The 27,780-nt window shown below is 41.6% G+C and overlaps 4 protein-coding genes across 5 annotated transcripts; 3 read left to right on the top strand and 1 right to left on the bottom strand.

Annotated features, from left to right (window-relative positions):
• The first annotated feature begins 1,706 nt into the window (after nucleotides 1-1,706).
• Nucleotides 1,707-7,760, top strand: LOC148398779 (E3 SUMO-protein ligase CBX4-like). The gene is made up of 5 exons (XM_088374415.1): nucleotides 1,707-1,973; nucleotides 2,106-2,149; nucleotides 2,503-2,568; nucleotides 4,180-4,246; nucleotides 5,332-7,760. The coding sequence occupies exons 1-5, from the start codon at nucleotides 1,905-1,907 to the stop codon at nucleotides 6,733-6,735; spliced, it is 1,650 nt and encodes a 549-aa protein (XP_088230541.1). The 5' UTR covers nucleotides 1,707-1,904; the 3' UTR covers nucleotides 6,736-7,760.
• A 3,205-nt stretch (nucleotides 7,761-10,965) lies between these two features.
• cbx8b (chromobox homolog 8b) lies at nucleotides 10,966-13,931 on the top strand. The gene is made up of 5 exons (XM_088373463.1): nucleotides 10,966-11,089; nucleotides 11,199-11,242; nucleotides 11,458-11,523; nucleotides 11,625-11,691; nucleotides 12,591-13,931. The coding sequence occupies exons 1-5, from the start codon at nucleotides 11,021-11,023 to the stop codon at nucleotides 13,380-13,382; spliced, it is 1,038 nt and encodes a 345-aa protein (XP_088229589.1). The 5' UTR covers nucleotides 10,966-11,020; the 3' UTR covers nucleotides 13,383-13,931.
• Nucleotides 13,932-14,457: 526 nt separating this feature from the next.
• On the bottom strand, nucleotides 14,458-17,730 carry c4h17orf67 (chromosome 4 C17orf67 homolog). 2 transcript variants are annotated; one of them, XM_088373465.1, is made up of 4 exons: nucleotides 17,421-17,726; nucleotides 16,445-16,545; nucleotides 15,344-15,478; nucleotides 14,458-14,698 (listed from the first exon to the last, which is right to left on the bottom strand). In XM_088373465.1, exons 1-3 carry the CDS (start codon nucleotides 17,470-17,472, stop codon nucleotides 15,362-15,364), a joined length of 270 nt encoding a protein of 89 aa, XP_088229591.1. In that variant the 5' UTR covers nucleotides 17,473-17,726; the 3' UTR covers nucleotides 14,458-14,698; nucleotides 15,344-15,361. The 2 variants fall into 2 exon arrangements, with proteins under 2 accessions (XP_088229591.1, XP_088229592.1); XM_088373466.1 differs by lacking the exon at nucleotides 14,458-14,698 and having other exon boundaries at nucleotides 17,421-17,730.
• A 587-nt stretch (nucleotides 17,731-18,317) lies between these two features.
• dgke (diacylglycerol kinase, epsilon) lies at nucleotides 18,318-27,428 on the top strand. Its single transcript, XM_088373462.1, has 11 exons — nucleotides 18,318-18,971; nucleotides 20,303-20,462; nucleotides 20,526-20,645; nucleotides 22,077-22,220; nucleotides 22,359-22,516; nucleotides 22,845-22,893; nucleotides 23,617-23,730; nucleotides 23,926-23,997; nucleotides 24,469-24,596; nucleotides 24,706-24,817; nucleotides 25,213-27,428. Exons 1-11 carry the CDS (start codon nucleotides 18,553-18,555, stop codon nucleotides 25,435-25,437), a joined length of 1,701 nt encoding a protein of 566 aa, XP_088229588.1. The 5' UTR covers nucleotides 18,318-18,552; the 3' UTR covers nucleotides 25,438-27,428.
• Nucleotides 27,429-27,780: the final 352 nt, after the last annotated feature.

The following is a 27,780-nucleotide window of genomic DNA, read 5'->3' on the forward strand; positions in this document are numbered from 1 at the left end:
TTGTTTATGGGCTTTCAAAATGCAATGTTGATTGACAATTTTAGTAAACATCTGCGATGGTGCACGTGTAGCCCTCCTCCTGCTGGATCCTGACCTACATCTCACGCAACACGACGAAAATCCACCAGAAAATTGGCACGTCACGGTGCCAAGAGAAATGTCATCTCCGCGTGTGACCTTGACTCTTTATTTACGAAACAGGACCCGCCCCCACATTGAACTTCAGCAATTCGAGAGGCGGGCGGGGGGTGTACAATCATCCCCGTATCTGTTTCTTTTTCCGCGCAGTTAAAATTAATCCACACGCTTCCCCAATTTGTTGTTGATTACCAATGTTGTACATTTATGTGTAATTGTTTTGTATCAATGTCATTTAAATGTATGAACAGCGTCCACGTTTGTTTTACATCAGCGGTCAATACTGGATGGAAATAGAGAGGTCATAAAAAATAATGCATATCTACGTTGTATTGTAGATGTGAAACGCTCCTAGGCTATGCATAGCATCTCATCTTTTCATGGCAACTGATGGTAATTGCCACCCTCATCTTCACACACAGGAACCAGGGGAGATGTGTTCACTGTCTCGCCACAGCTCGTATTTTTTGATACCGCTCAAATGCTGCTGAGCACTAAATGAACAGCTATGGGGTTAAAACCGAGACAAAAGAGAAGTTTGTGTGTGTGTGCGCGTGAGAGAGAGAGAGAGAGAGAGAGAGAGAGAGAGAGAGAGAGAGAGAGAGAGAGAGAGAGAGAGAGAGAGAGAGAGAGAGAGAGAGAGAGAGAGAGAGAGAGAGAGAGAGAGAGAGAGAGAGAGAGAGATTTTCTGCCAGTGGGTCACTTTTTATACTGTATATTTAAATGATCTTGTTGCCAACAGGAATTGTTACACAACTCTTGAACACTGTGCAATACACCATATTGGTTACGTTGAGCATCTTATTAAGGCTTCTCCAAACTGCAAAGTGAATACAAAGATTTGAAATTTCTAAATAACATTATGCATGTCTGAAGATAATTTCTAGCATGAGCAAAGTCTGAGAACTATGTAATAGTCTACTCAAATGTTGAACTACAGTAGCATTAAACTGTGAATTGTGACATGTAGTTAGTATCTAACTAGCTACGTAGCGATACTTGCACCCTGAAAATGCACCTTCTGTTTGGCTTGTCCACTGGCATCCTCTGTGCTGGCCCACATTGTTGTTTTTGTCAACAACAAAATGATTTCAATTATGCCCCTTCTTTTCACAACGACAATGATAACGGTTATGAGCTAAATATGGCTCTTTGATAACATAATCATGACGAGAAGTGCGCAAGTTTTTGTCAAAGAGATGGGAATGAAGATCAATGTCAGTGAGTGTTCTGTCATATGTTCAAAATGCTATTTTGTAAAAAATATTATGAATATATAAATATAATATATATAAATAATAATGAATATATAAATATATAACATTTTAGAGCGAATTAGAAAAGAAAATAATGGCAAAGTGCAGTTTTGCTTTGTGTGCAGATCGCACACAAAGCAAAAAATCTGTTCGGAACGTATTTTTGGGTCAGTATATATTTTATTCTTGTTTTTTATTCTGGAATAATCTTTCCAATAACCCCTCAAAATTTCTAATTGTCCAACCGTCCGTGAAATCAGCACCCAAGTAACACCGCCCCCTTGTGCCCGCCCCATCGTCTGACGTCACACAAACGGCTATTTTGCATGAAGTGTTTTCTGGCCGCAGCTTCCAACCTTCCACTGCTGCAGAGTGAGTGTCCAAGGAGAAAGCGAAGGAACGTTCTTGTGCTTTTCCATTTGGAGGAAATTAGGTGTCGGAAGTCGAAAGAAAGGAAAGCAGGACCAAAAAAAAAAACAGCCACACGAAACGCTGCGCTTGTATGCGAAAATGGAGCTTCCCGCCGCGGGAGAGCATGTCTTTGCGGTGGAGAGCATCGAGAAGAAGCGTAGCCGGAAGGTTAGTCGCGTGAAAATGAAGCTTTCCTCTTCGCTCAGACTGTTTACATTTTCTGACAACACGTGATGTTTTACGATGACCCGAACCGCGTGTTCTTGTCGCTGCTAATGCTGCTCATTTGTCTTTTAACAGGGAAGGGTTGAGTATTTGGTCAAGTGGCGTGGATGGTCCCCAAAGTAAGTGACCCCATAAACGTGGTTTGGCAATGGTTTCTACAACTGTCACATTGTAACGATTGAGATCATGGGCGGTTTGCTTTTATTTACACTTTAGAATCTTTGATGGTTGTAAGTTTACTATGTGTGCAATGCACAATACCTCCAATTAAAGACATGCACACTGCTTCTTCATTTTGTCGTTCGGTGTACAGTAGGCCTTTCAAAGTTACTGGTGGTTGATTATAGCCGGTATGTTTCCGCATGTTTACCAATGTCACCTAGCTAGTCTTAAATCAACCACAGGTTGTTGTTTTTTGTGCCAGTTATGATGTGTCTTGTGTTTGTCTACTAATGACCACCTCTGCAAACAGGTACAATACATGGGAACCAGAAGAGAACATTCTGGATCCAAGGCTACTTGATGCTTTTGAAGACAGGTATTTTTTTTTTTTCCAGCAGTCGGACAAAACCAGCCTTACAAGTGCCAAAACCCATATTCGGTTTGCGTTAGCATGACAAAACATGTTTAAATCCACTTGTCCTTACTGTTCCGGTTTTCAACACAATACTTCACCTCTTTCAGTCATCGACATGTTTTAAGCAAGATTTGCGTGTGTTTATAGCATAAACTTGGCCGCCTTGGCACACATCCAGGAAAATCCGGTGTTGACGATAAACTGTCTGCATCATGTGTCAGTTACTCGACACTGTCATAAATACCGGATTAGGATTAAAACCGGTGTCATCGTAGGGTCAAATCGGGGGAAAGGTCAGAGCCAAGTGTAGCATCAACGCCCTTTTGTCAGATGAGCTTTCTTTGCAAGTCAGCATCAGGTTCTCATACTTGAGTGTCCCATCATCCAGTCATCACATGGAATTGTGACAATTTCCACAGAACATGGATTGACTACTTAATGTACTTTATTTCATTGTATTTAGCACAAATGCTTTTGTTAGCGCCTGTGGAATGTTGTTGTCTGGTTAGTGATTCTAATGAACTTGCACACACTTCAAACATTCATATCATACTGTTTTATTCCTAGCGTGTTTGCAAAGTAAATTGGCTGTTTTGCAAACTTTCACTATCACCTTTGGCATCTATTCAACCATAGTTAATTAACACTGGACGAGTCATGTTCACAAGACACTGAAAGTGCACGTACGAGTCTGAGAGATAGCTTTCTCACTTCTGCCGGTGAAAGTCCAACATCCTCATGAAGTAATAGAAGCACTAGTTTGTGAGGAAGAAGAAGACTTTAGGCTAAACATCTTGTCGTCATCTGTTTCTAACTTGTTGAAAATGCACATAGAAAGGAACTTTTTGTTTACCGCTAAATTAGAGTCATAAATTACATGATCTTTAAAAATGTCAAGATGTGAGCAACTTCCTTGTGCTCTATATTAGCAGAGAGTTTGTGTGGTCAAATTCTGGCTAACTGCTTAAAAAGTCTCTGGCCTCAATAACTGAATATTTTAGATGGATATTGTGTTAACCTGTCACTGGCTTTTCTCTAAGCCTGTGTGTTATTTCACACACTGCAACCTTTCAGGCGCAGGTCACATGTTAACATGGACATTGCTCTCCGTCTGTTTTAGCAATTACCTCCCTCCCTCTCTCTTTCTCTCACTCTCTCTCACTCTCTCGCTAAAGGAGAGATTTTATTGAAACTAATTGCATGTCTCTCCGGGGAGCCAAATTGTCCGAATGCCAGACTATGAAAATACACTGAGTCGTCACTGTAATTAGATGTGAGGGAGGCGGATGGGGGGAGGGGACTGACATCACTTCTGTCTGCAGTATTGAGTTACTGCTATGGAGAGAAGAGTATAGAGAGTTGGGTCAACAAGGGCCTATACCCTTTCGTGCCTAGATATATTCCCAAAACCAGTGGGGAGTTCATTTGCCAGGGCGGGTCTCATTTGACAGCAGATAAGTGGCTCCAGTCGGACTCACGTCCGTATCATTTGTTATACAGTGCGTTGCCGCGTGACAGCAACTTTGCTCAATACAAGGTGGCTTCCATCACAACCTGCTGTTTCTCTCACAGGGAACGTCAAGAGCAGCTGATGGGCTATCGCAAGAGAGGGCCCAAACCCAAGCACCTTCTGGTTCAGGTAAGAAAGTATACGGTGCTGCATGTGGATGAAGAATTACTACTAACAACGCAACACTAGAATTCGATGTTCCATAAAGGGACACACATGAGACTTGTTTTCTGACAATTATTTGAAATGTAAATACTGGATGATGAAACTGTTCGATTCAATTTGCAATGTAGGATCCCGATATTGTAACTTTCTTTAGCTTCTTTGTATCAAAGAAATTTTTTCACAAATCTCATCCTTATGATTTCAGAAGGGAATTAAAACTAAGAAATTAACAATAAGACCAAATAAGTCCTGAAAATGTTGACATTGGAAAAAAAAATCCACTAAACTCCAGGCTGATTCGTGTTTTAATGCATAATGCAAAGTAGTTGCTTGTTATTATGTATATGACTAATGACGAGCCTTTTTTTTGTCTCACATGAGTCTGGCCTTAATGCAAGCAAACTTTAACAGCCAAAAGTTTAAATTGTTGAGTATCTGTAGCAGTAATTGTGACCTAACTACAGTAGCTGTAGCTCCAAGAACGTGAATGGCACATTTTGCGTATCTTTTACCCGCCCTAAAGGTCAGGAGTAGCACTCAGAGGAATGCTTCTATTCCTCTCAGGAAAGGTGTCAGTGGTAACGCGTGCTCAAGTCAATGACAGGTCACAAAAGCATGCCGAAGGCATTCCTGCTAGCTGAGGTCACTGCCACAGGAAACACTTGAAACAAATGTCACCATAGGTGCTCGTGAAGGGGGGTGGGGGGGTCTGTGTGATGTTGCCTATGATAGAAGGGATTTACTATGTCCTGCAGAGGTTACCTTACATATATACAATGTATCAAGAGTAGTCTCTCAGTACAACTCATGGGCCACTCGGAAGCAAACTTTGAAAAGAAGAACTTGTTACTTTTTCACCGACTGGGGAATTCGGCAACATTTCTCAGTTAATAATGAAATTGCACTAACCCTAATGCATGCATCCTAATTACAATGGTTGAGCCACTGTGGCTGTTCACTTGGTCTGCATGCTTTTGAAAGCTAGTTTCTATACCTTCACCAAGACTTGAGGTCCATCACCAAACAATTAATGACTTTGTACTTGACAGGTCCCTTCTTTTGCCCGGAGATCCAGTATGCTTGCTGGCCTTCATGAGTCATCCCTGCAAGGAGACAGCTGTCACAACACCGGTTCTGTTCCAAAGCTGCATCCCCAGAGCCAGCGGTACCATCTGAACGGCAAGAAGCATCATCAGTACGAGCCCGTGAGCCGAGACCGAGAGACTGAGCAGCATGCCAATGGCACCAAGTTCTACTATCAGCTGAAGAAACACCATCACTACCAGCCGGGCCTGCAGGTGCATGAGTCTGTCTTTGCCAAGCCCAGAGAGGTCAAGGCTCCGGAGCTACCCGTCAAAGGGTACAATCTTCCCCCTGTGCTACAGCAAAAATGGTTCCGGGACAAGACTTCAGGCGTCCTGACCAAAGTAAAGGACATCACCATGGAGCTGAAAAAGCTCCCGGCAGACCTCAACGGCCACAAAGAACTGGAGAAGGAGAAGCCGAAAGACCACGCCTCAGTACAGCATAATGGCGTCAGTGGCAGCAAACTGAAAATTGTGAAAAACAAAAATAAGAACGGACGGATTGTTATTGTCATGAGCAAATACATGGAAAACGGAGTGGAGGCGGCAAAGCTTACGAATGGTGAATCCCAGTCGGCAGAGACGTTTTCGCAAGGAGCGGACAACACGGAGAGGCACCTCGAGAAGATGAAGCTGGTCAAACATCTCGGGCTCGTTAACGGATTTGCAGAGAAACCCAAAGCCGCCTCGGGATGCACGGGAGATTGCACCAAAGAAAACCAACAGTCCGCCCAAGCTGAGCCTTCTGTGACGGAACAGGATAAACACAATGAGGTCAGGGGTCAGTGTCCGCTTCCAGCCGATCAGCCTAATCGGGTCTCGTTGCCTCTGGACACTGGAGTTCCTGTGTTCACTGACAAAAAAGCAGCCCAAGATGAATTTCAAAGATTAAAGCGACACCTTTCTGACACTGACAGTGAGGAGCATGGGAGTAACAAGAGGTTTTTAAGCTCCCACCACACAGTCTCCTCACCCACCCAAAGCATTAGCACTGACCAAAATGGCCTCCGGGCTCCCTTTTCATTGCGGCACTGTGACTATGCAGATCATGATCAAGAGGAGCCTATTGACTTGAGCGTTGTGAAGCCCAGGCCTCAAGTTGCCGCTTCCGCGAGAAGCCAGCCAGAACTGCACACACAGGATGGAACGCAGACAGACTCGCAAGTGAAAGATCAAACTGAAAATCAGCCCCAGGCTGAAGAGCAAAAAAGTGCGGACACAGTTGATTCGGTGACTGTTGGTGAGCGGGAAAAGAGAAAAGTGGAGACTTTGTTTCCCTCTTTTCAGCCGTTTCTTGGGAATATAGTCATCACAGATATTACTACAAACTGCCTCACAGTTACCTTCAAGGAGTATGTTACAGTGTAGCTGTAAAAATTTACATAAGATATATTTGTATTTTCAGAGGCGTGACTGTGCAAATACTAGAACCTTTTTTTGTATCATTTTGTACAAAGAAAAGCATTTGGATTCTTTGCTTTATTTGCTTATTTCCTGCATGACAAGTTGTCATTTGTTATGACTATCACATGCAGTATTTTCAAACTTAGTTCAGAAAGCAAAGAATGTTAGAACTAACTGAAAATGCACTTAATGATTTTTTTTGTGTGCTTGCTACAGTCTACATTCAAAGTCTTGTAAAGAAGATAGGCTTTATATAAATGTTTGTATGGAAGAATTCTATATTCAAACATGGTCAAATACACTGTGTGTGTATGTGTGCGTGCGTTCGTGCGTTAGCTAAAAGTGTGAACAAGATCAGATAGATGCTTTTTAGATACTTGTTTTAAAACTAACAAGCAAAACACATTTGTCAATAAGTGTCATTTGTATTTTTGAGGAGAGTGTCAAATGAAACTTGCTCAGTGTTTCTTGTTTTTATTTGGCCCTGCTTTTGTTGTCTGACACTGTGCCTCCGACACTCCATTAAGATGGTTAAGTCAGTGCAAGCATTTACTGATTTATCTTTTGTTTGCAGCACTGCATTCTTCAATGTGATTGATATCCCAATCACAAATCCTTGTGCTAGTTTATCTGTGTAGCCCATCCAATTCATACCACCAGATGGGTTATCTATCATTCCTTCTCCACGCTCTGTGTGGCCCGCGCATCTGTGCTGTGTCTTCAGTGTGTGTTTCATAAGGACATATCAAACCCTCATCAAATAACTTTGAGAACACATTGGCAATCTCAACAGCATATACAGAGAGGTGCCCTTGTGTTTTACTATACTGTATTACTCTCACTTTACAATAATGATGTGTTTTAACAGAATAACTATTACAACATATGTGATTTGTATGAGTGCAGTGATGCATTTTCATGTTTTGTGTGCAGACTAAGTGAATGCTTCCTAAACAGTTTTGCAATAATAAAATTATTTGCAAGTTAAAGTTTGCCGCATGGTTGATATTATGACTTTTACACCTATTAGCATAGTGGCTCCTCATGTGGTTGCTGGTTAAATAGCAGAAATGGGTAGATTTATCATAAGCATGACTAATGAAACATTTTATTTAAAAATGAATGTGGTCGTTATTACCGTCATTTATTATTTTAAAACCATTTTCATGAAAGGATCGCACCATCGTTTACTGTCCAATATCAACGACCAAGGCAGGTGGTCTCTCGAACAAAACTGCTGCCGTGTGGAGAGCGCCCTGGTGCATTTTTCACAAAAGCGGTGGCAGCGGTTTCCTATTTCCTTCATTTCACTTGGTTGCTGTTCCGCTCTAAAACTGAAGGGCGCGGAGATGTGCAGAGCGAAACGACATGCTCATGCTTTAACCTCCCCAAAACATCGCGTTGACCACCATTGTTGTTTTTGCCGTACGCGTGACTGACGTGATCTGCAAATGCCTGTCAGACGTGTGTAAAACGGATCATTTCCTCTCAGTCCGCCACTCGAACCGTGTGTGTTCTCCACGCGCGGACGTGCGCATGTAAGCACAGAGGGGGAGAAAATGGCTGTTCTCTCCCTCTCCCGTTCTGTCTCGTCTACGATGTCGAGAGAAAAAAAAAAAAAACGCCTCGCAGCAGCTGCGGCAGTATCAGAATGCAATGTTTTGGGGCGCAACAGCTGCAAAGTCCACACTTCGGGCTCGGGGAGCAAGCTGCTCGTTTGCATAGCTGAAATCTTATTTTGCGGTTGAGTGTCACGTTGTCATATCTTTACAGTGTCGCACGCAAGTCATGCATGCTACGTGCAGCGCGACTGACTGCTCTGTTGCTTCTTTTAAACAATCAACCCAGTCATTTTTCAATTCTAATGTTCCATCAAAATACGATGGCTCCTGCATAATAAATATTTGTTCCCATTGCATGGTCACAAAGACAGACAGACATAGCAATGAATGCGTGATTGCGGTCTGGTTAATTTTAGATTATGTCGGCAATCAATATTTACTATGAGATTTAAAGTCCTATACGGCCTGCAGTAGCCTGCACATAGGTTAAATGATGACTATAGCAGACTAGTCTGTGCATCGAAATTACGGCTTGTGAATATTTGGCATCATTGCAGGGCCCGTGCCAATGTAGTGAAACCTATGATGTTGTCTGTGTCCATTTTGTTATGAAGTTTCCCTTATTTACTCATAGTCACTCATTGTTTGTCTGAATATATCCCCGCAAATTTTTGTACGTTAATATTTAGTCATTGTGCATACACGTGTTATCTAAAAACTCTGTTCAAGTTGCAGCGACTCTTAATTTTTATGAATCCAACCTAAACTGCGCCTGTCATTCTCCCCCTCGCTCAAGGGGCTTGAAACAAAAATGTATCAGCAATGCGCCAGGACGCAGATACTCTGTGGAAACCAAAATCATCAATTGCGTCGCATATTGAATGAATCAAAAAGGAAATATGGTTGGTATAATTTGTTTCCACAAAGCTAATTGGAGTATTTAGTGAACCAATATTTCACGTATTTTCATAACCCAGTGGATTTTGGAATATAGTATTTGTTTAAGAGCCCAAATACAATGCAAAAACATTTTTTTTTTAAATCCTATGTTCACTTCGTACTCCAATCGAAATTAATTAGTGGTGAACAAATTCTGAATATGTACAGTATGGCGTAATTTCCATGGTTTACAGCGCGTCATTGTTTGAAAAAAATCATTTGCGCCTAAATCTTACGTGTGTCCCCTCTTGCCCAAAACAATCATCATTGTATTTTAAAATCGTTTACTTCTTATAATACAACTCCAAATTAATCAGTGATTGAGAACATTAATCCAGCCATCCAATCTATTCCACTTGTTTTCATTAGAGTTTAAATTATTGTTACGGCCGTTTATATTTAATAAATAAACGATATATAATAATAAATAACGATAACAAGGATATTTATTTTCTTATTATTACACAATTTATTATTGTTACATTTTTATAATTAATTTTATGTATTTTACTTTTTGAACAACATTTAAATTGATTTTTTTTTATTAAAAAAAGAGATGTTTTGTGAAGAAATTGGGGGCGGCTTCAATGGGTGCGTTATTGGCATTTTTTTGTGGTATTTATGTAATGTAATGACATCAGACGTGAAGCAAAGAAATAATCTGCTGTTCATTTGCTTTTTCCTGGGGGGTTTTAGTTGAGTAATCTCAGTAGGCTATACAAACCGACATGACGTAAGAGCATGATTTAAAATAGCCAAATTCACATTTGTGTCATCGTTCTGCAGGCGATAAAAATACATAACCTTCGGCTAAAGATACCGTTTATATGTTTACCACTCAAGCAAGCCACATTTTTGATGAAACATTTTACTTCATTCAACGTTTTTCATCTGTGCTGTTGACAATTAAAATAAAGAAATATATAAATATCCATTTTACAGTTTAATCCTCACGGGGGTCGCTGACGTCCTGGAGTATATACTATATTATAAAAATTACGTATTCATGAGATACCGTGGGGTTTTGAATGTCATTCACAAACAAAACGGATTTGTTTTAGATTATTAGTATACAGCAAACGAATTCAGGCGAGTTTAACAATTCTGAGCAGGATGGAAATGCTGGTATTTATGAAAACAATATTTTACAATATTGTAAAATATCGTTTGTTTCATACGAATATGATGGATTGGATGAACGAAAATAGACGTATCAGAATAGAATAGAATAGAATAGAATAGAATAGAATAGAATAGAATAGAATAGAATAGAATAGAATAGAATAGAATACTTTTAATGTTACTGTACGGAACAGATTTAGGCGTTCCCTCGATGCTGTGTGCGTAAGACGTCATTATTTGCCTAAAGTTAATTTCTTCACATCATTACCACAGTGACAAACATAGAAAGGACTGCATTTAAATAATAAAAATTTAAAAAATGTTCAAAATATTGCAATTTGAAGTAATGAGGCAAAGTAGTGGCGCTCTCGCGGACATACTGAGCTCCTCCCCACACTTAGCAACCCGATCACGTAGCAACGGCTGGCCAATGGGCGTCCTCGCAGTGGGTCCGCCGACTGCGGTTTCTTAGCAACAGTGTAAAAAATGCGCTGACGTCCATTCTCTGCTCGAAATTATTATGGTCTGTCGGGAATTCAGAGTGGCAGAGGGACCGGAGGAAAAAAAATAAAAAGGTCTGCCTCGCTAACGCTAGCAAGCTAACGGTAGGTTGCACTGGAGTCAACATGGAGCTGTCTGCCGTCGGGGAGAGGGTGTTCGCCGCCGAGTCTATCATCAAACGCAGGATAAGGAAGGTAACCACTCCCCTGTCTCACTAAATGTGATTTTTCTAAAAGCTGTTTTGTAATAATGCTGTTTCCATGCAAGCTAAGTCACGCCTGTTGTATTTCTGACGGCGTGTAGGGTCGTCTCGAGTATCTTGTGAAATGGAAGGGCTGGTCTCCTAAGTAAGTCTCGCTACATTCTGTTTGTGAGGCGCATGTTGTGTCAATGTTGCTGTAGCTGTCGTTAGCTCTCCACGGCTAGCACGATTAAAGCTCGATGGGGGAAGCGGAGCTCGCGGGGCTAACGCGAAGATGAGACCCACCACGCCGTGTCTGCCCGAGCCTTCGCTTCCCCTACCCAAATAAGCCGTCGTTTTGTGTTCAATTCTTCCTAATAGATACAGCACATGGGAACCGGAAGAAAATATTTTGGACTCCCGCCTGTTTGTGGCTTTCGAGCAGAGGTACGTTTGACGTTACGTGGTAGGACCTTATCATGTCGTCATGTGCTTTTTGATCGACTGACACTTCAAAGTAGCGTCTCGTATTGCTGGGTTCCTAACAGGGAGCGAGAGAGGGAACTCTTCGGGCCCAAGAAAAGAGGACCGAAACCCAAGACCTTTCTTCTCAAAGTAAGGATCGTAAACTCTTTCGTTTCGCGTGTACTTTGCCGTGCTGCGCTAATGAGATGTCGTCACGTTAACTGCATTTGCTTCGCATGATCGTAATTATGCATATTCAAATTAGCGGCTTCTCGGAGAAGGCAGTGCTTTCCAACCTTTATCAACACATATTACAAGAGAAAGATCTTACTGCAAGGAAAATGTCTCAAAACATGTGCACGCAAGTAATGATGGCCTCACATGTTTCCTAGAAGAGCAGTTAATTGTCTCTCCGTGTCGCTGGCATAGATAGAGGAACAAACATGCATTTTTAATAAATATAAATAAATCATTTCCAAACCAATTCGGTGAGAGCGTGTAGTATTGGGCAAGACTAGGGAACACGGCCAATAAATTCTGCTAGAGTTTGGTAATAATAAAGGTTTCAACAACTTTAAAAATGTCTTAAAAGGGCCTACAATCAAATGTTTTAGTGTCATAAACCACAAGTATTTTTTTTTAAATTAAAAAGTAGCTAATTGTCCTCAAGTTTATCTTGATCTAAATGACAGCATGTGTCCATGACAAGAGTGTTGTTAAACAGGGTCAGTGGAAGTTCAGAGGTGAAAACAAGGTCCAGGATGGAACGTGGTCCTGTAATTGTCCATTTTACAGCAGTGTCACCCGTTTATTACATTGTTAAAGTTTGGGTTCTCTGTACTGCAGATGAAGTCCTTTTAAGATGCCTTTTTGTTAGCGTTACTCCACTTTAACAAAACATTTGCGGGGAGGGGAAATTCATTTACATTCACAAAATAGTAAGTTTTGAAATTGTCCACAAATGTAAGAAACAGTGAATAAACTCTATCCATAAACATTTAAGAATATGTGTGTGTGAATCCCCTCTAATTTGTGTTATTTTCAAACAGGCCCAAGCCACCAAGTCTTATGAGTTTAGAAATGAGGCAATGCGAGGGATGCGCTTCAGCTACCCCACACCAGAGCCTGTTGTCACCCTCAGGGCCAGAGAAGGCCTGAGAGCTGTGGTTCCCACACTTTTCCCACCCAGCACTGTTAACCGAGGAGAAAGCCTATTTGTGAGACCACCAGATGTGGCCCATGAGCAACAAGCAAATTCTGAAAGGCTGGTGCATATACCCAAAAAAAGAGGGCCAAAGCCAAAGCTCCGTTTTCAGGACGGCGTCTCTGCAGCCTCTGAGCCAGATGAGAGGAGAAGCGATGAGTTGGCCAGCCATAGACCTCAAAAACTGTTGAAGCTGCAGAGTGGCGAAGACGTTAGACTGCTCAAAGTTCCCCATCACAGATACCCCGACAACCACAGTCACAGCCATAAACGCCATCGCCACCATCACCGTCACCACCATAATTTACAAAACCAGCCAATGACAGCTGCGGGATCCTATCAGCACCTTTACACTGACAGCGACCTGTCCTCGCACAGGAACGCACACAGGACTACAAACAGCTCAGGCCACGCCAAGCACCAGATTGGCTCCACCCAACTCCTGCCCATGGAAAAGCCTTACTTTTTGGACAAGCCGTCCCCAACCCGACTGGACGTCAATTTGGACGAGGTGACGTGGCGGCCGTCTTTGTGCAATGTGGAAAAGGTCCTGGTGACTGATGTGACCGCCAACTTTCTGACTGTCACCATCAAGGAGAGCAGCACTTCAAACGGCTTTTTTAAAGACAAGAGATGAAGTGGACACATCACACCCCAATGGCGTGTAAAAGAAAAGGCCATTAAAAAGAGAACACGTGTACATAAACAGCTGGTTAAACTGACCAAAATGAAATGAAGTCTGCTTCCCATTATGCACTGGTTACATGCATGTATCTTTATAAAATGTGTACATTTATTTGACTAATAACCTACAATTTATTGCCCCCCCCCCCAACACATGCACCGTGCTGGGAGTTATTGAGAGTTGTTCCTTTTTAAATCCAATCTTTGGGTTGAAATATTGGGCTTTAATTTAGGATTAGACGAAGGCTTCAATTCAATTTGAGTTCTTTTGAAACTGTTATTAAGCACTTTGTGTTAAAGTATTATGTTTGTGTTATTGTTAAGTCCAATTTTGTCCCAATTGTTCAACATTTCAAAATGTAAAACGATCTCTAGGTTATGCACAGGCCTAACTACATTTAAAAAAAAACAGCATATTTTATTATTGTAATAAAAAGCAGCAACCTTGGAAATGGTTAGAAAACACTTGGTGTCTTTGTTTTAAATAAAAAAAAATTAAAAATCTGTGTCCTTTTAAATGCAAAACGTAGCAACAGACAATGTCATGCAATCTGTTGTATCTCATGGTCACTTTCTGAAATATGAAAAGACAATTGTTGAAAAAAAAATGCATCCAGTTATTCTGTGAATGATAAGAATTTCTTTCTTCCACTACAATAGAAGGCCACATACGACGTACCAAAAAAAAAAACAATTCCTGGGGGCCTATTTTTCCGTCACAACCAGTAGCACCGCTACTTCAAGTGCTCTGTTATTTTAAATCTAGAAATATGAACCGATCAACTTGACTAATTGTCATTACCTATGGCGTAATTTACGACATAGGTAAACATTAAGCGGACAGCAGCGCATTCCCCCCGTACACAGGCCGTTTCTTTGCAAAAGTAATTTCAGCATGTGCATCGGGGCGCGCGCTTTTACGCCTTGGTCAACGATTGTTCATGACACGTTTAAGAATTTATTAAGACTAATTCATACGAAATATAGAAAACAAAACATTTCAAAACAAAATTATACTACCGCACCACTTCAGCATTATTATTATTTTTTAATTATTCAATCGTGATTGTTATATTTTTTATTCACTCATTCCACACACCATATTACGATATAGGATACTAACTGGAAATACATATATTCTAAGAAACGAACATGCATTATTAAGACAGCCAAGATCCATTATATATTCACTATCCATTCGCTTGTATTGACGGATCCGTTTGAAGAAGTCTTTCCATTTCGTTTAACCGAGGCGGCGCCGCTTTTTCTCTGCGGAGACAAGACAATTCAAACATCAACAATTCATCCAGTTCAGTGAAATTTGAATTTATGACTTTTTTTTTTCATCAGCAAGTCATTCCCTCTCGTGATTTATTATTGCATGCCTGTTTCAAACCGCTTGCTTTAGGCAGAAATTTATTTATTTTTCAGGGAGTGTTTTCTAAACCTGGAAAGAATCAAAATAATAAGAAATAATATATAATTTTTAAATAGTTCATCATTATTTTGTGTAAGGGCCACCACAAGCCTTGTGGCTAACATGTTTCTTATTGGGGAAATTGAGTAATTAACGGAATTCCAGCTGACGCTATAAAATAGATAAAATAATAAATAAAATAAATAAAACACGAGCCTTCGTTTTCTATTGTGAACATTTTTGAGAAGCGGCGATTCAAAGAAGGGAGAAAAATGATCGTATCATATTTCATTATAAACCACCTTTTGGGGGCGCTTTATTCATATAGGAGAGAACTGAGAGAACTGTCTTTAACGTGTTTTTTTTAACACTTAGATTTTGTTATGTTAGTTGAATTTAGATCACTGTTTGATTGCACTTTTGTCAATGTTTTTTTTTTTTTTATATACGGTGGTGTTTGTGTTAAATATGACACAGAGGTGCAGACTTCTGGCGACCTTTATGTTCATGGATCGTCAGACAGGGTAGCCATAGTTCCTGTCACAGCGTGGGTAGCAGTGAGGGTTGAGCCAGTGTTCCATGTTGGTCTCCTGCGCTCTCTGGTCCAGAGCTTGCATGTGAAGCATGTGCTCCTGATGTAGACAGATTGACAAATGGTGGTGCAGGTGCATGGCAAAAACAAGTGAAGCAAATGAATTATTACAAGGGGAAATGAATAAGCAGCATTTATATGTGGTGTCTAACAGCAGCAATGATACTGATGCATGCATGGTAAAACAAGCAGGAAGTCATGATGAAACAAAAACCTGTGAAATGTTCTCTTATTTGGTGGTGACAACTCAGATTAAAAGTAAAAATTAGTCAAGCCCCAAAACATCATTGGACTTGCTCCCAAGCTTTGATAGCTGGTTGTACAAATTAAAGCACACAATTAGGATGATGTCAGATAAATAGGTTGCCTTCATTTTCAGGAGGCCATTGTCCAATGCCTTAGCTCTATTAAACAGGGTGAATATTTTTCATGTACCGAAGACAAAAAATAAAAGCAGAAAAAACACAGCAAGCAGAAAATGAAAGGTGAGCTCCTGGGTACATTATCTCCAGAGGAACGCTTAGGATTTCCGCACACGTGTGGATTTCAAGCACCATTGGCTGCAAGGAATTTTCTTCCAGACCCACAATTATTATCATCTGCTGACAGTTTAGTCATGGAATTCAAATATTTTTAACTCCCTGAAAATAGCAGAATTTGGTGGTTAAAAACAAAATACTTTCTTGAAACTTCTGAAATTAAAGCCGAGCTTATGCACTTGGATCACATAGTGAATTATTTCATTTAATGACATCTTGATGGTTTCATTCAAAGTTGCTGGTGTCAAAGGAAAAGTCACGGCTCCATCATTGTTCATACTTTTGTAATTCAATTACATGCATAACTGTGTTGATATTCCATTTAAATCATAGACTTTCAAAAATATGCATATTTGTCCATATCTTCGAAATGTATGATGTGCTTCTAAGGATTTGGGTGAGGATATTGGAAGAGAATGTCACTTTGGTTGAATAATATCAGTTTATGTGCGCTGAATGACCCTCACCCTCATGGGTTCATCTGGGTGGCCCGGCGTCCTTGGCCTCTCCTGTCTCTTGCTGCGCAGAAGCTGCTTAGCAAAGCTTTCCTTGATGATGGGGTTGGCATCTGAGAAGACGCACAATCAAGTAAAATGTTTACTCTTGTATGGTTTTATAATAGACACACACTAGTGCGCTCGCACGCACGCACAATATTTAAAACCTTTTTGCAAACGCAAGAATGTGGTACTCTGTTTTATTTTTTAAAGGCCATGAAAAAAAATGTTATTTTAGGCAATACTGTTTGCAGTTTTTTGCAATCCTTCTCAGCATCGGTCCCAAAGGATCCTCGGTCTCTAGCTAACATAACACATCACTGACGCTTTCCCCTATACTCCCCCTTTCTCTCCCTCTCACTGACCAGTCTTCTTTGGGGAAGCAGCTATTTGCTGTAGGGTAACAAAGTGCCCATTCATCCTCCTCCTCCTCACTCCCCAGGGAGTCAGGCCCGTGCAGCACCATCCGGCTGGGCGGACTCGTTTTCTCCCAGTTGCTGTGAAAATGAGCGCAGCTCTCTGTGTCAACACACAGTCAGATCTGGCGCTGCTGCTCTCACAGCAACGTGGCAAAACGTTAACTACCTGTGAAGTCAAATATCTGCAGGTATTTGCTTTTCGTCAAAATAACAAACACAGACCGTGCGTGCCCGTTATGCTAGTAATTTACACGAATTAGATTTGTATTGCAGTGCAAATTACAATGAGGTAGAGTATCAAAGATAGAAATACAACAAATGTTTAAAATAAAGACGCTATGCAACAAAATTAATAGATTATTTTCACGTTTGTTTGAATATCCTGTGTGGAGGATTAATATAATCACATATGGGATACAGACGTATATATACCACCATGTGCATTGACGTTAATGCACAAACGTACTGCAAATTCCGTCTACGAAGATGTGAGCCTTCGAGTCGATTTTTTTTCTGCTCGTTCCTACCTGTGGAGATGGTCAAAACCAAGCAAAGCAGGAACACCAACAGCTTCTTCATCTTCAATACCTTTTTTCAGCCCAAACTGTTTCGCTCTGAGGTCTGGACTTCACGTCCAAAAGGAGTGAAGGGAGAAAAATCTCCTCCTCCTCTGTCGTGCCACCCACGAAACATATATATAATCACCCATATAACATATGTTAGCGCTATTATGATTCAATAACGCTGTTTTTTTTTATTATTAATATGAGTCATATCTTCCTATACGATTCAAATAATGCACTTTACTGTACTGTATTGCGAATGACAGTAGATGAGTTGTAAACAAGATGGAATGTACTGTCGTGTATTTTGATTGTGGTCCTTTTCCCACTAGACGGCAGTGTAGACATCCAGCCAGCCAAACTGTACTTCACGTATAAACTCCTGTATTGACGTAATATTTTCCATTTACAAGACTTTGTTAAAAGTCTTTGAGGCAGAAAATGGTATTTGGAAAGCACTGAAATTCTATTCTTTCCATTTCGATTGAATTGAATGCACAACTGTGGGTTCTGTTGCTTTGACGTTTATAATACGAAGATGTAATGCCCTAATTGTTGTCAAGGATGCACACATTCTCTGGTGCAACTTGGTCGCTTTTTATTGAACAAAAAAACGGCAACAAGAGCCACAATTTACGCCCATACGCACTGACTCTCAGTCCCGCCTTTCCAACCTCCGCTCTCCCTCTTTCTGACGTCAGTCCCCACTCAACTGGCCCCGCCTTTACATTTTGAATAATGAACAGACATTACTGTATATAAAACTACTTTGTTATACATACAGTATAAAAGCGCAACAGCTTTCCATTGGCATTGCGCGAGGTGCTTATCTTGGTTCCTATTTACTCTTTGTTGCAATGACGTCGAAGCTCTTGGGGCTACGTCACGTGTACTTCCGCGAATTGTAGCTGTGAATGTTTGCGCCGACGCGCTCCACTGTTCCGGTCTCACACCGCGGCTCATCAAAATGAACCTCACCGGGAAGACGTGCGTCTTTTTCCCTCAGCCTGGTCGTATTTTAGCGAAAACGCCCCTTTCTCCAATTTGGCCTCAATTTGTTCCCTGGCTGCAGTAGTTGACTTCCAGTCCCGCGGCCATGTCCACGGAGGAGGAGTGGTCGCTGCTCTTCTGGACCTTCGTGGCTGTGATTGTCCCTGTCGTCATCACGCTGTGGTGCAGCATCCAACGCTCGAAACGGAAAACGCACATGAAGCAGTTCTTCCGCCAGAGCAGACATGGCTGGCACTACACGGACTTGTTCAGCAAGCCCACCTACTGCTGCGTGTGTTCTCAGCACATCATGCTCGGGGCCTTCTGTGATAGCTGCGGTGTGTGCGCTGACGAGCAGTGCCTGCGCCGGGCGGACCGGGAGCTGCCGTGCAAAGAGATCATGGCCCCCTCCCGGGCGGACGGGGTGATGGCCCACCGATGGGTCAGGGGGAACGTACCCCTGGCCAGCTACTGTGTAGTGTGCAAGCAGCAGTGTGGAACGCAGCCCAAGCTCTGTGATCTCAGGTACAGTACGCTCCACTTCGGTATGTGCAGTACAGATCGCTTTAATCAGGCTTCAAAACCAGCAGTTTTAGCATTTGAGAGAGGCTTTGCTAAATCTCGGAAAAGCGAATGCTTTTACATTCAACATTACTGTGCACCCAGTGTACCAAGCAGAGTCCATAAAGTATTCATCACTTTACCTCGACCTAATAGAGCACCTTTGGGATGAATTAGAACAGAGAATGAAACAAAGCCCTCTCCTTGAACTACTGTATGTGACCTCACTAATGCACATAGTAAGAATGGCCAACAATTCACATAAACACTCAAGATCAAGTGACTCAAACTCAGGAAAAAAGTGATCGGGACACCTTTAGCATCTCAACATGTTATTATTTTACAGGACTTTATTCTAGCTCAGTGATCAATGATGCAATTAAATTATATTTATATAACATTTAAATACATATTTTGCCTTAATGATTTAATTTTTGAGACTCGCCATCTACATTGCCACATACCTATGTTAAAAAAAGAAACCCTCATTGCCTGTATGATCACACAACAAAAAATAAAATGTCATCCTTCAGCTCTGTCTGAAATGTACTGACAAATCTTTACTAATGATACATCCATCCATTTTCTGTACTGCTTGTCCCAACGGGGGTCATGGGTGTGCTTGAGCCTATCCCAGCAGTCATCGGGCAGTAGGCAAGGGACATCCTGAACCGGTTGCCAGCCAATCACAGGGCACACAGGGATGAATAACCACTCACACTCGCACTCACACTTGGGGACATTTTGGAGTGCTCAAAAGGCCTACTAAGAAGAAAACCCACGCAGGCATGGGGACAACATGCAAACTCCACAGAGGAGGTGAAATTGAACCAGAACCCTCTGAACTGTGAGGCGAATCTGCTAACCAGTGTCCACTGAGCCACCATGATAGGAAAATGAAGCTTCAAATTTGCATCATGAAGCAGTTTTATTTTTTTATGACAACTTGGCACTATTGGGGTAAATAAAGGGAGTAAAGAAATGGCAAGTCAGTGTACTTTAATCCCAAGATGAAGGAGCCAGTGCCATCTTGATGAGTAAAAAATACAACTGGTTCCTGAAGCAAAATTGAAAATTCATTTTCCCATTCATAATCTTTACATGAAATATTTCTTGAGAACTGTCTGGTTATGCTTCAGCCCACAGTTGGATGAAACTTTTTCTAAGCAGCCAAAGCTATGCAAGCCCAACTTCAAGATGATGCTCAATAATAAAGATAGCCTAGCCTAAATATAAAGGACGAGTGAACTTTTTGTATTCATAAACATGTCTGTTTTTTTTTTTTTCTCGAACAGATGTGTGTGGTGTCAGACCACAATACATGACGAATGCATGGACAGCCTGGTAGATGCAACCAAGTGTGACCTGGGCGAGTTCCACAACCTCATCATCCCTCCTCACTATCTCTACCAAGTGAACAAGCTACGCCGTCGACACCCCGATGAGTACAAAAAGGTATAGGTATAATCTGGCCGCAATTTAAGTTTTTTAAGGTTCACTAATCTATTCTGCTTGTAGCTTGCGGCGCAATGTGGAGATGGCTGGGCTCCTGTGTTGGTCTTGGCGAACACGCGTAGTGGAAACAACATGGGGGAGGCCTTGCTGGGAGAGTTTCGCAGCCTTCTCAACCCCGTGCAGGTTAGTCATCCGATATCTGGCCTTTATGGCTGCAAAATTATGGCCAGAATGAAAAGCACAATTTTGTAACCACAATTATTAATCACTATTAATCCAAATGTTAGGGAAACCATCTTTATTTTAACTGCACTACTCTTCTGCTGCTTGGGATTTAGGTAATTTAATGAAGACTAAGCCATAATTCACTGGTGCACCTGGTGGTTGGCTGACTACTGGTTGAGAAAATACTTCATTCAAAAGTGGTGTGAGGAGTCCAAATTTGAAATTTTGGGGGAAAGTCGTGTCATTTGGAGCAAATAGGAAAAGAACCCCCTGAACTGTTCTGGACACAAATTCAAAGGCCAGCATCTGTGATGATCTGTGGATGTATTAGTGGCCACTGCACTTGAACCATCTCTGAAGGCACCGTTAATGCTGAAAGGTGTTTAGAAATTTGGGAGAAACATCCTCCCTTTGTCTGCCTTTGAAAATGTTTGGCACATTATCCATCCATCCATCCATCCATCCATCCATCCATCCATCCATCCATCCATCCATCCATCCATCCATCCATCCATCCATCCATCCATCCATCCATCCATCCATCCATCCATCCATCCATCCATCCATCCATCCATCCATCCATCCATCCATCCATCCATCCATCCATCCATCCATCCATCCATCCATCCATCCATCCATCCATCCATCCATCCATCCATCCATCCATCCATCCATCCATCCATCCATCCATCCATCCATCCATCCATCCATCCATCCATCCATCCATCCATCCATCCATCCATCCATCCATCCATCCATCCATCCATCCATCCATCCATCCATCCATCCATCCATCCATCCATCCATCCATCCATCCATCCATCCATCCATCCATCCATACATACATACATACATACATACATACATACATACATACATACATACATACATACATACATACATACATACATACATACATACATACATACATACATACATACATACATACATACATACATACATCCATACATCCATACATACATACTGTACATACATACTGTACATCCATCCATCCATTTTCTGTACCGCTTTGTCCCCACGGGGGTCGCGGGCATGCTGAAACCTATCCCAGCCATCATCGGGCAGGAGGCGGGGGACATCCTGAACTGGTTGCCAGCCAATCGCAAAGGCACACAGAGACGAAGAACCATCCGCACTCACACTCACCGGAGACCGGATCGCCCGTAGAAAACCCACGCGGACACGGGGAAAATACTTTAGCCTTAAATATAATAAAATTCAACTAAAGAAACAGACCATCCATAACTGTGTCGCTTCATGATGTATCCCTGTACCTCTGCGCAAACTGATTCTTGCACGCTGTCTATAACCCCAAAATGTTCCATGTCCGACCCTTTGTATGTTAAAGCGGTGTGTTTACCTTCTCAGGTTTTCGACCTGTCACAACTTGCACCTTCCAAGGCCCTTCAACTGTGCACCCTGCTGCCGCCTGGTTGTTTAAGGGTCTTGGTGTGTGGTGGCGATGGCACAGTGGGATGGGTGCTTGATGCCATCGACGGTATGAAACTCAAGGTGAGAGAGAATAATACCTCATTGTTAGCATTGCCTTTATATATGTAAGGTGTCAATCCCAAGACGGAATGTACTTGAAAACTTACCATCATTTACAATCGCTTTGGTTTGGTGACATATATTTGCCTTCTCGACCAGGGTCAAGACCAATTCGTTCCAAGAGTGACCATCCTCCCTCTCGGAACAGGAAATGACCTTTCCAACACTTTGGGCTGGGGTGCGGGCTATGCTGGGGAGATCCCTGTGGAACAGGTTCTCCGCAACATCCTGGATGCCGGGGTGGTCAAAATGGACAGGTGGGGACTTTTGAGCACATCACCATGTCTTGTTTTACTATTGTTAGATGCTGGATAAACTGTAATCAGTAGTTTCCAACCACAACAAATGTGTTTGCGATACTTCAAAATACAACTGCTAAGGCGACTATTGAAAACAAGCTGACTAGTGAGGAAAAAATGTTTGACCTAAAAGCATTGGCAGGGTTTCTATGGATGCCATTCATACAATGATTTTCTATAATCCTAATCTGCAGCTCTGCCTATGATCCTCCATGCTGAACTATAAATCTGATGTAGCTATGGCATTGTGTTCGTCTGAGTTTACTGACAGCATAATCATTTTCAGATGGAAAGTGCAGGTGTCCTCTAAAGGCCTCTCTATTCGAAAACCAAAGGTAAGTTTGTAGTCACTAAGAATATTGTAATAGGTTTGCGTATGTTTCTTTTATGTCCGACAAAATGTCTGCTCTCCCAAAACAAACCTATTAGCACTTTCTCAAAAGTTAGCTGCGGATTCTGGTTTCATTGATCTAGATCAGGGGTGTCAAACTCATGTTTTTTGCGGACCGCGTTGTGGTCATAGCTTCTTTCGGAGGGCCATTATGAGTGTCAACCCAAATAAATGTATGAGCACCTCATATTATATACAGTAAAAGATACAAAACAAACTGACAAATGACTCGTTTTCAAATCAGATGAGTAAAGACTTGTTAAATATTAAAAAAAAAAGATATTAAAAGTGAAGACAATTTGTAATTCTAGTAATGACACACAAATTTGATGCACAATTTGTCTTTGTGGGCCACATAAAATGATGTGGCTGGCCGTATCTGGCCCCTGGGCCTTGAGTTTGACACCTGTGATCTACATGAAATTCTGTTGGCATGTCTATTGTAGAATGGGTGCCAAAGTTTTGTTAGTTTTTGTGTTTAACACAGTATCCATACATACATACAAGGAGTGGCTCTTGAGCATTCTGAAGATTGTTGCTGTGCTATCAAAGCAGTTCTATCAAAGCATTTATTTAGTAAAACTTGTATCAATCCAGATGCTAAATTGTTAGCGTCTCAGAATTAAGTCATTGAAGTGTATATTTAACCGCCATTCAATTTCTTCAGGTTCTCTCCATGAACAACTACTTCTCTGTAGGTCCTGATGCTCTGATGGCGCTCAACTTCCACGCGCATCGTGAGAAAACGCCCTCTTTCTTTTCCAGCCGTATCATCAACAAGGTCAGAACAGCCTCATTTGCATCCCTCTGGTTAAAAGCAAAACTTGTTTTTATATTTGAATAGCAACGACTTTACCACCACTAACCTGCTTTATTTGTCTTTCTTTCACCACCAGGCTAAAACTTGTTTTTATATTTGAATAGCAACGACTTTACCACCACTAACCTGCTTTATTTGTCTTTCTTTCACCACCAGGCTGTGTACTTCTTATATGGCACAAAGGACTGTTTAGTGCAGGAATGCAAGGACCTGGATAAGAGGATTGAGGTACAGCAGCTTTGTTGACGCTCTCAAACGTCATGGTTACCACAATGTCACCATCATAGTATATTTTCCCCACCTGTCATTGTGTCCCATGTCTGTTTGATGGAATAATAATAATAATAATAATATTTGTTAGGTGCCTTTCAAGACTCTCAAGGTCATCGAATTTGTAGCATGTACATTCTTGTGAGGCTGGGCAGCTTGACTTCCAGTTTGCATGTTTTTGGCATACTCGAGTAGGCTTCATCTGGCTACTCTGGTTTCCTCCCACGTTCCAAAATCATGCATGTTACGTTCATTAAGGACTTTGAAGTGCCCATTGGTGTGAATGCTTGCTTACATTGGCATCCAGTCTATGGCAGGGATCACCAACCTTTTCTTCTGTCAATTATTCTTGTCACTCATCACCACTTCAGTTTTGAAAGGGTGACTGTATGTAAACAGTCATTGTGTTTATTTTTATTCCTACCCCAGCTGGAACTTGATGGTGAGCGAGTCGAGTTGCCCTGCCTGGAGGGCATCATTGTTTGCAACATTGGTTACTGGGGGGGCGGCTGCAGACTCTGGGAGGGAATGGGCGACGAACCCTGCCCCCCTACACGGTAACAAAAGCGTCAGCGTATGACGCAGCTAACCGCTTTCAAGTTAGCCCTGGCTCATGTGCTGTTCAGTTCCCATAGCAACAAGCCATGTTTGCTGTCGTCACGACAGGTTAGATGACGGTTTGCTGGAGGTGATGGGTGTGTTTGGCTCCTTCCACTGTGCTCAGATCCAGGTCAAGCTGGCCAACCCAGTACGGCTGGGACAGGCCCACACTGTCAGGGTGAGACCATGTCACACACATTAGCGCCACTCTGATGTTGCATTCCTCGAGCCAGACTTGTATTAATTTCTATGTACTATATACTTATCTCACTACCCTTGGCTGTCACTGTGGTAAATCCTCCTTCCCCCACTGTAAGCAGTCGGCAAATAGAGGGGATTTTTAATCTAAAATGGTGCATCGCTACCCTCTCCTGGCAGCTTGGCTCATTACCATTGTTCACGTTGAGAAAATGGACCGGGCAAGCACATCAGACTCGTAGCAACCTCTCTCAATGGAATAAAAAAGGATCAAACGACATTACTCGAACTTGACACCGACTGGTTTGAGTCTAATGGACAATTGAAGTCATTCTCGCCAATAGCGTGTTAAGTGGGTAATGTTTGTTTCTCCAGTTGGTCCTTAAGGGTTCCACGATGCCAATGCAAGTGGACGGCGAGCCGTGGGCGCAGGGCCCGTGCACAATCACAATTACCCATAAGACGCAGGCTCTCATGCTGTACCACAGCTCAGAGCAGACTGATGATGACGACGACGGCGAATCCAGCGCTTCCGAGACAGAAAGCACCACCCCGCAGGACTCGCCCAGGCCCCCGGGGGCAGTGTCCGCTCGAGCTTGACTCATCCCTGATTGTCGTTTATTTTTTCAGCATATTTTAAAGTCATATTTTATCAGTGGTTCTTTCCATTTTCAATTGCCAATTGATAGTAAAAACAGTTATTAATTGTTTGCCTGGTTAAATAAAAATTAAAATAATAAATAACGGGTCAGTGTGAAGTGGCAAACGATTGACACCTTGTCAGTGATTGGCTGTTCTCCCTCGGGTGTGATACTCCCCGCCTCCAAATTAATTTCATTAATTCAACTCTAAAATCCAATCATGAAAATATGTACATTTTTGTGTTGTTACTTTAAAAATGTATTTTCAATTGCCAAATCAATTTGGAAAGAACAAATTCTACTTTATTATATCTGCTTCGAAAAGCTTGAGTTTTGGTACTTTAACTTCATCCCTTCTGACGGCAAAGTCGGGTGAGGGTGAACGTGAAACAGATGGCTGTAATACTTGCACTTTCTTATGTGGCACACATATTATTGCCTACCAAATTATTTTTTCTTTTATTGTAGACATGTTGCTATTTTACGTTCACACATATTCAAGCGCACTTAACCCCCCCAAGCTGCAGGCAGTGTTGGTTTCCATACAGTTTTAAAGTACTAAAATCACAAATGAAGCAATTCAGAGTAATCGGATGCAGGGAATGTCTGTATCCTCAGTATTTGTCATGCACTATTTTTATTTTTTGTAATGCTGAAAAACAATCGTACTGTGCCAAACAGCTAAAAAAATTAATTGGATTAATTGGAAGTTTGATAAGGAAGACTGAACTCACAGATAGTTTGAATAGCTGCTTGGAATATCTTTGCTTTTATGGATCATTTTCCACAAGTCAACGCTGGTAAAATTGTCACATGACACTGGGCTAGCAGGTAATTTGAATTTATATACCGCCTTTCCCAAGGACCTTTGATTCAGTTACATTTTATGGACAAGTGTATTTCCAAGAGATTCCTGCAGAACAGTATGCAAACAAGCGTTGCACATCTGTTTTGTTGCAGTGTTATTTGTCCTGCTGCTACTGCCATATTTTAAATGGTAGTCTTAATAGTCAATGCCTGTTTCAGGAATGTCCACATCATAGGCTCTGTTGTGTTCTGTCCCATTGATTTTTACTGACTTTGTGGTCGTGGCAGGTGTTTAGCCATGCTTGCATCAGGGCTCTTGTTTTTATGTCTTTATTTCAAGACTGCAAACCAACAAAACGCGCTGATCGAAATATGGATCTGTCAGATTGCAATGACACAGCGACAAATGAATTGACAACATTATCCATTGAGTTCTTTGTCTAATGGCACCAAAGCTTAGACGTTCAGTGATTTGAACAATGATAAAAATGGACAACACATGGCTTGCTAGCATGGCTAAAGACTTTTTTTGTGAAGATCTCTTGAATGTATTAATGTGATTGTACTAGTTACTCTGAATATTTTCACTCACAACTCAGTTTGGTACATGGCCTGCTGTCCAATTTTGAAGCAGTATTTGTATAACATGTTTTTAGAGAAATGTCATATTGTGTGTCAAATTTGCTCCTAGCTGACCAGATAAACACTGGATTTTTACCTTTAAAGTATGTATTCCCACCTTTTCTCTGCAAAAAGTTATATTAATAGATCCATTATTTACAGCTGTTCATTTTCTTTGTTTAATATCTATTTAAATGTCAACATTGTGTATGATTCTGTTATGATTTGACTGTCATGCTCAAGAAAAAAAAAGCCATTTTTGCCTCTGCAAAGCTAAACCGAAATGAGAAAGCATAGTGATAGCGTTGCTTGTGAATGGAAGCTTTTAATTTGGGTGTTAGGGAGTCTGAATTTGTTACTTTGGATGTTATTGTTTGATGAAATTGAATGTAAAGATAGAGGTGATGTTTATGGATGTAATTCCCCCCCCCAAATATTTTCACATTAAAATGTGATTGTTCTCACTTACTGTGATTTGCAGCTATTTGCAAGGCCCTCTGCAAATAAACACTGATGACCACAGCTACTTTCACCACATTCAAGAATTGTTATTCGCCATGTTTGAGTGTGCCAAACAAGGAATTTGACTTCGGTACATCACAGCCTCTTTTCAACATTTAGGTGACTAACAACACTCAGGACGTGTGAAAAATGGCAAACTTTCTCAAACATCCTCTGATCTTAAACTCCCAGGATGGCAAGGAAAAAGTCAAAACTCCAACTAGGGGAAATGAGAAACCTTGAGAAGAGACCACAGATGGGAGGATCCCTCTTCCAGGATGACCAGGCTGCAATGGATGCCCCTGGAGTGAGCAGTGATTCCAGTGAAAAGGTAGTTGCAGTAATCGAGCCGGGATGAGATGAAGGCGTGGAT

The sequence above is a fragment of the Syngnathus floridae genome, chromosome 4 (genome assembly GCF_059516105.1).
Source record: "Syngnathus floridae isolate MCC-2025c chromosome 4, RoL_Sflo_1.0, whole genome shotgun sequence".
Taxonomy (NCBI): Eukaryota; Metazoa; Chordata; class Actinopteri; order Syngnathiformes; family Syngnathidae; genus Syngnathus; species Syngnathus floridae.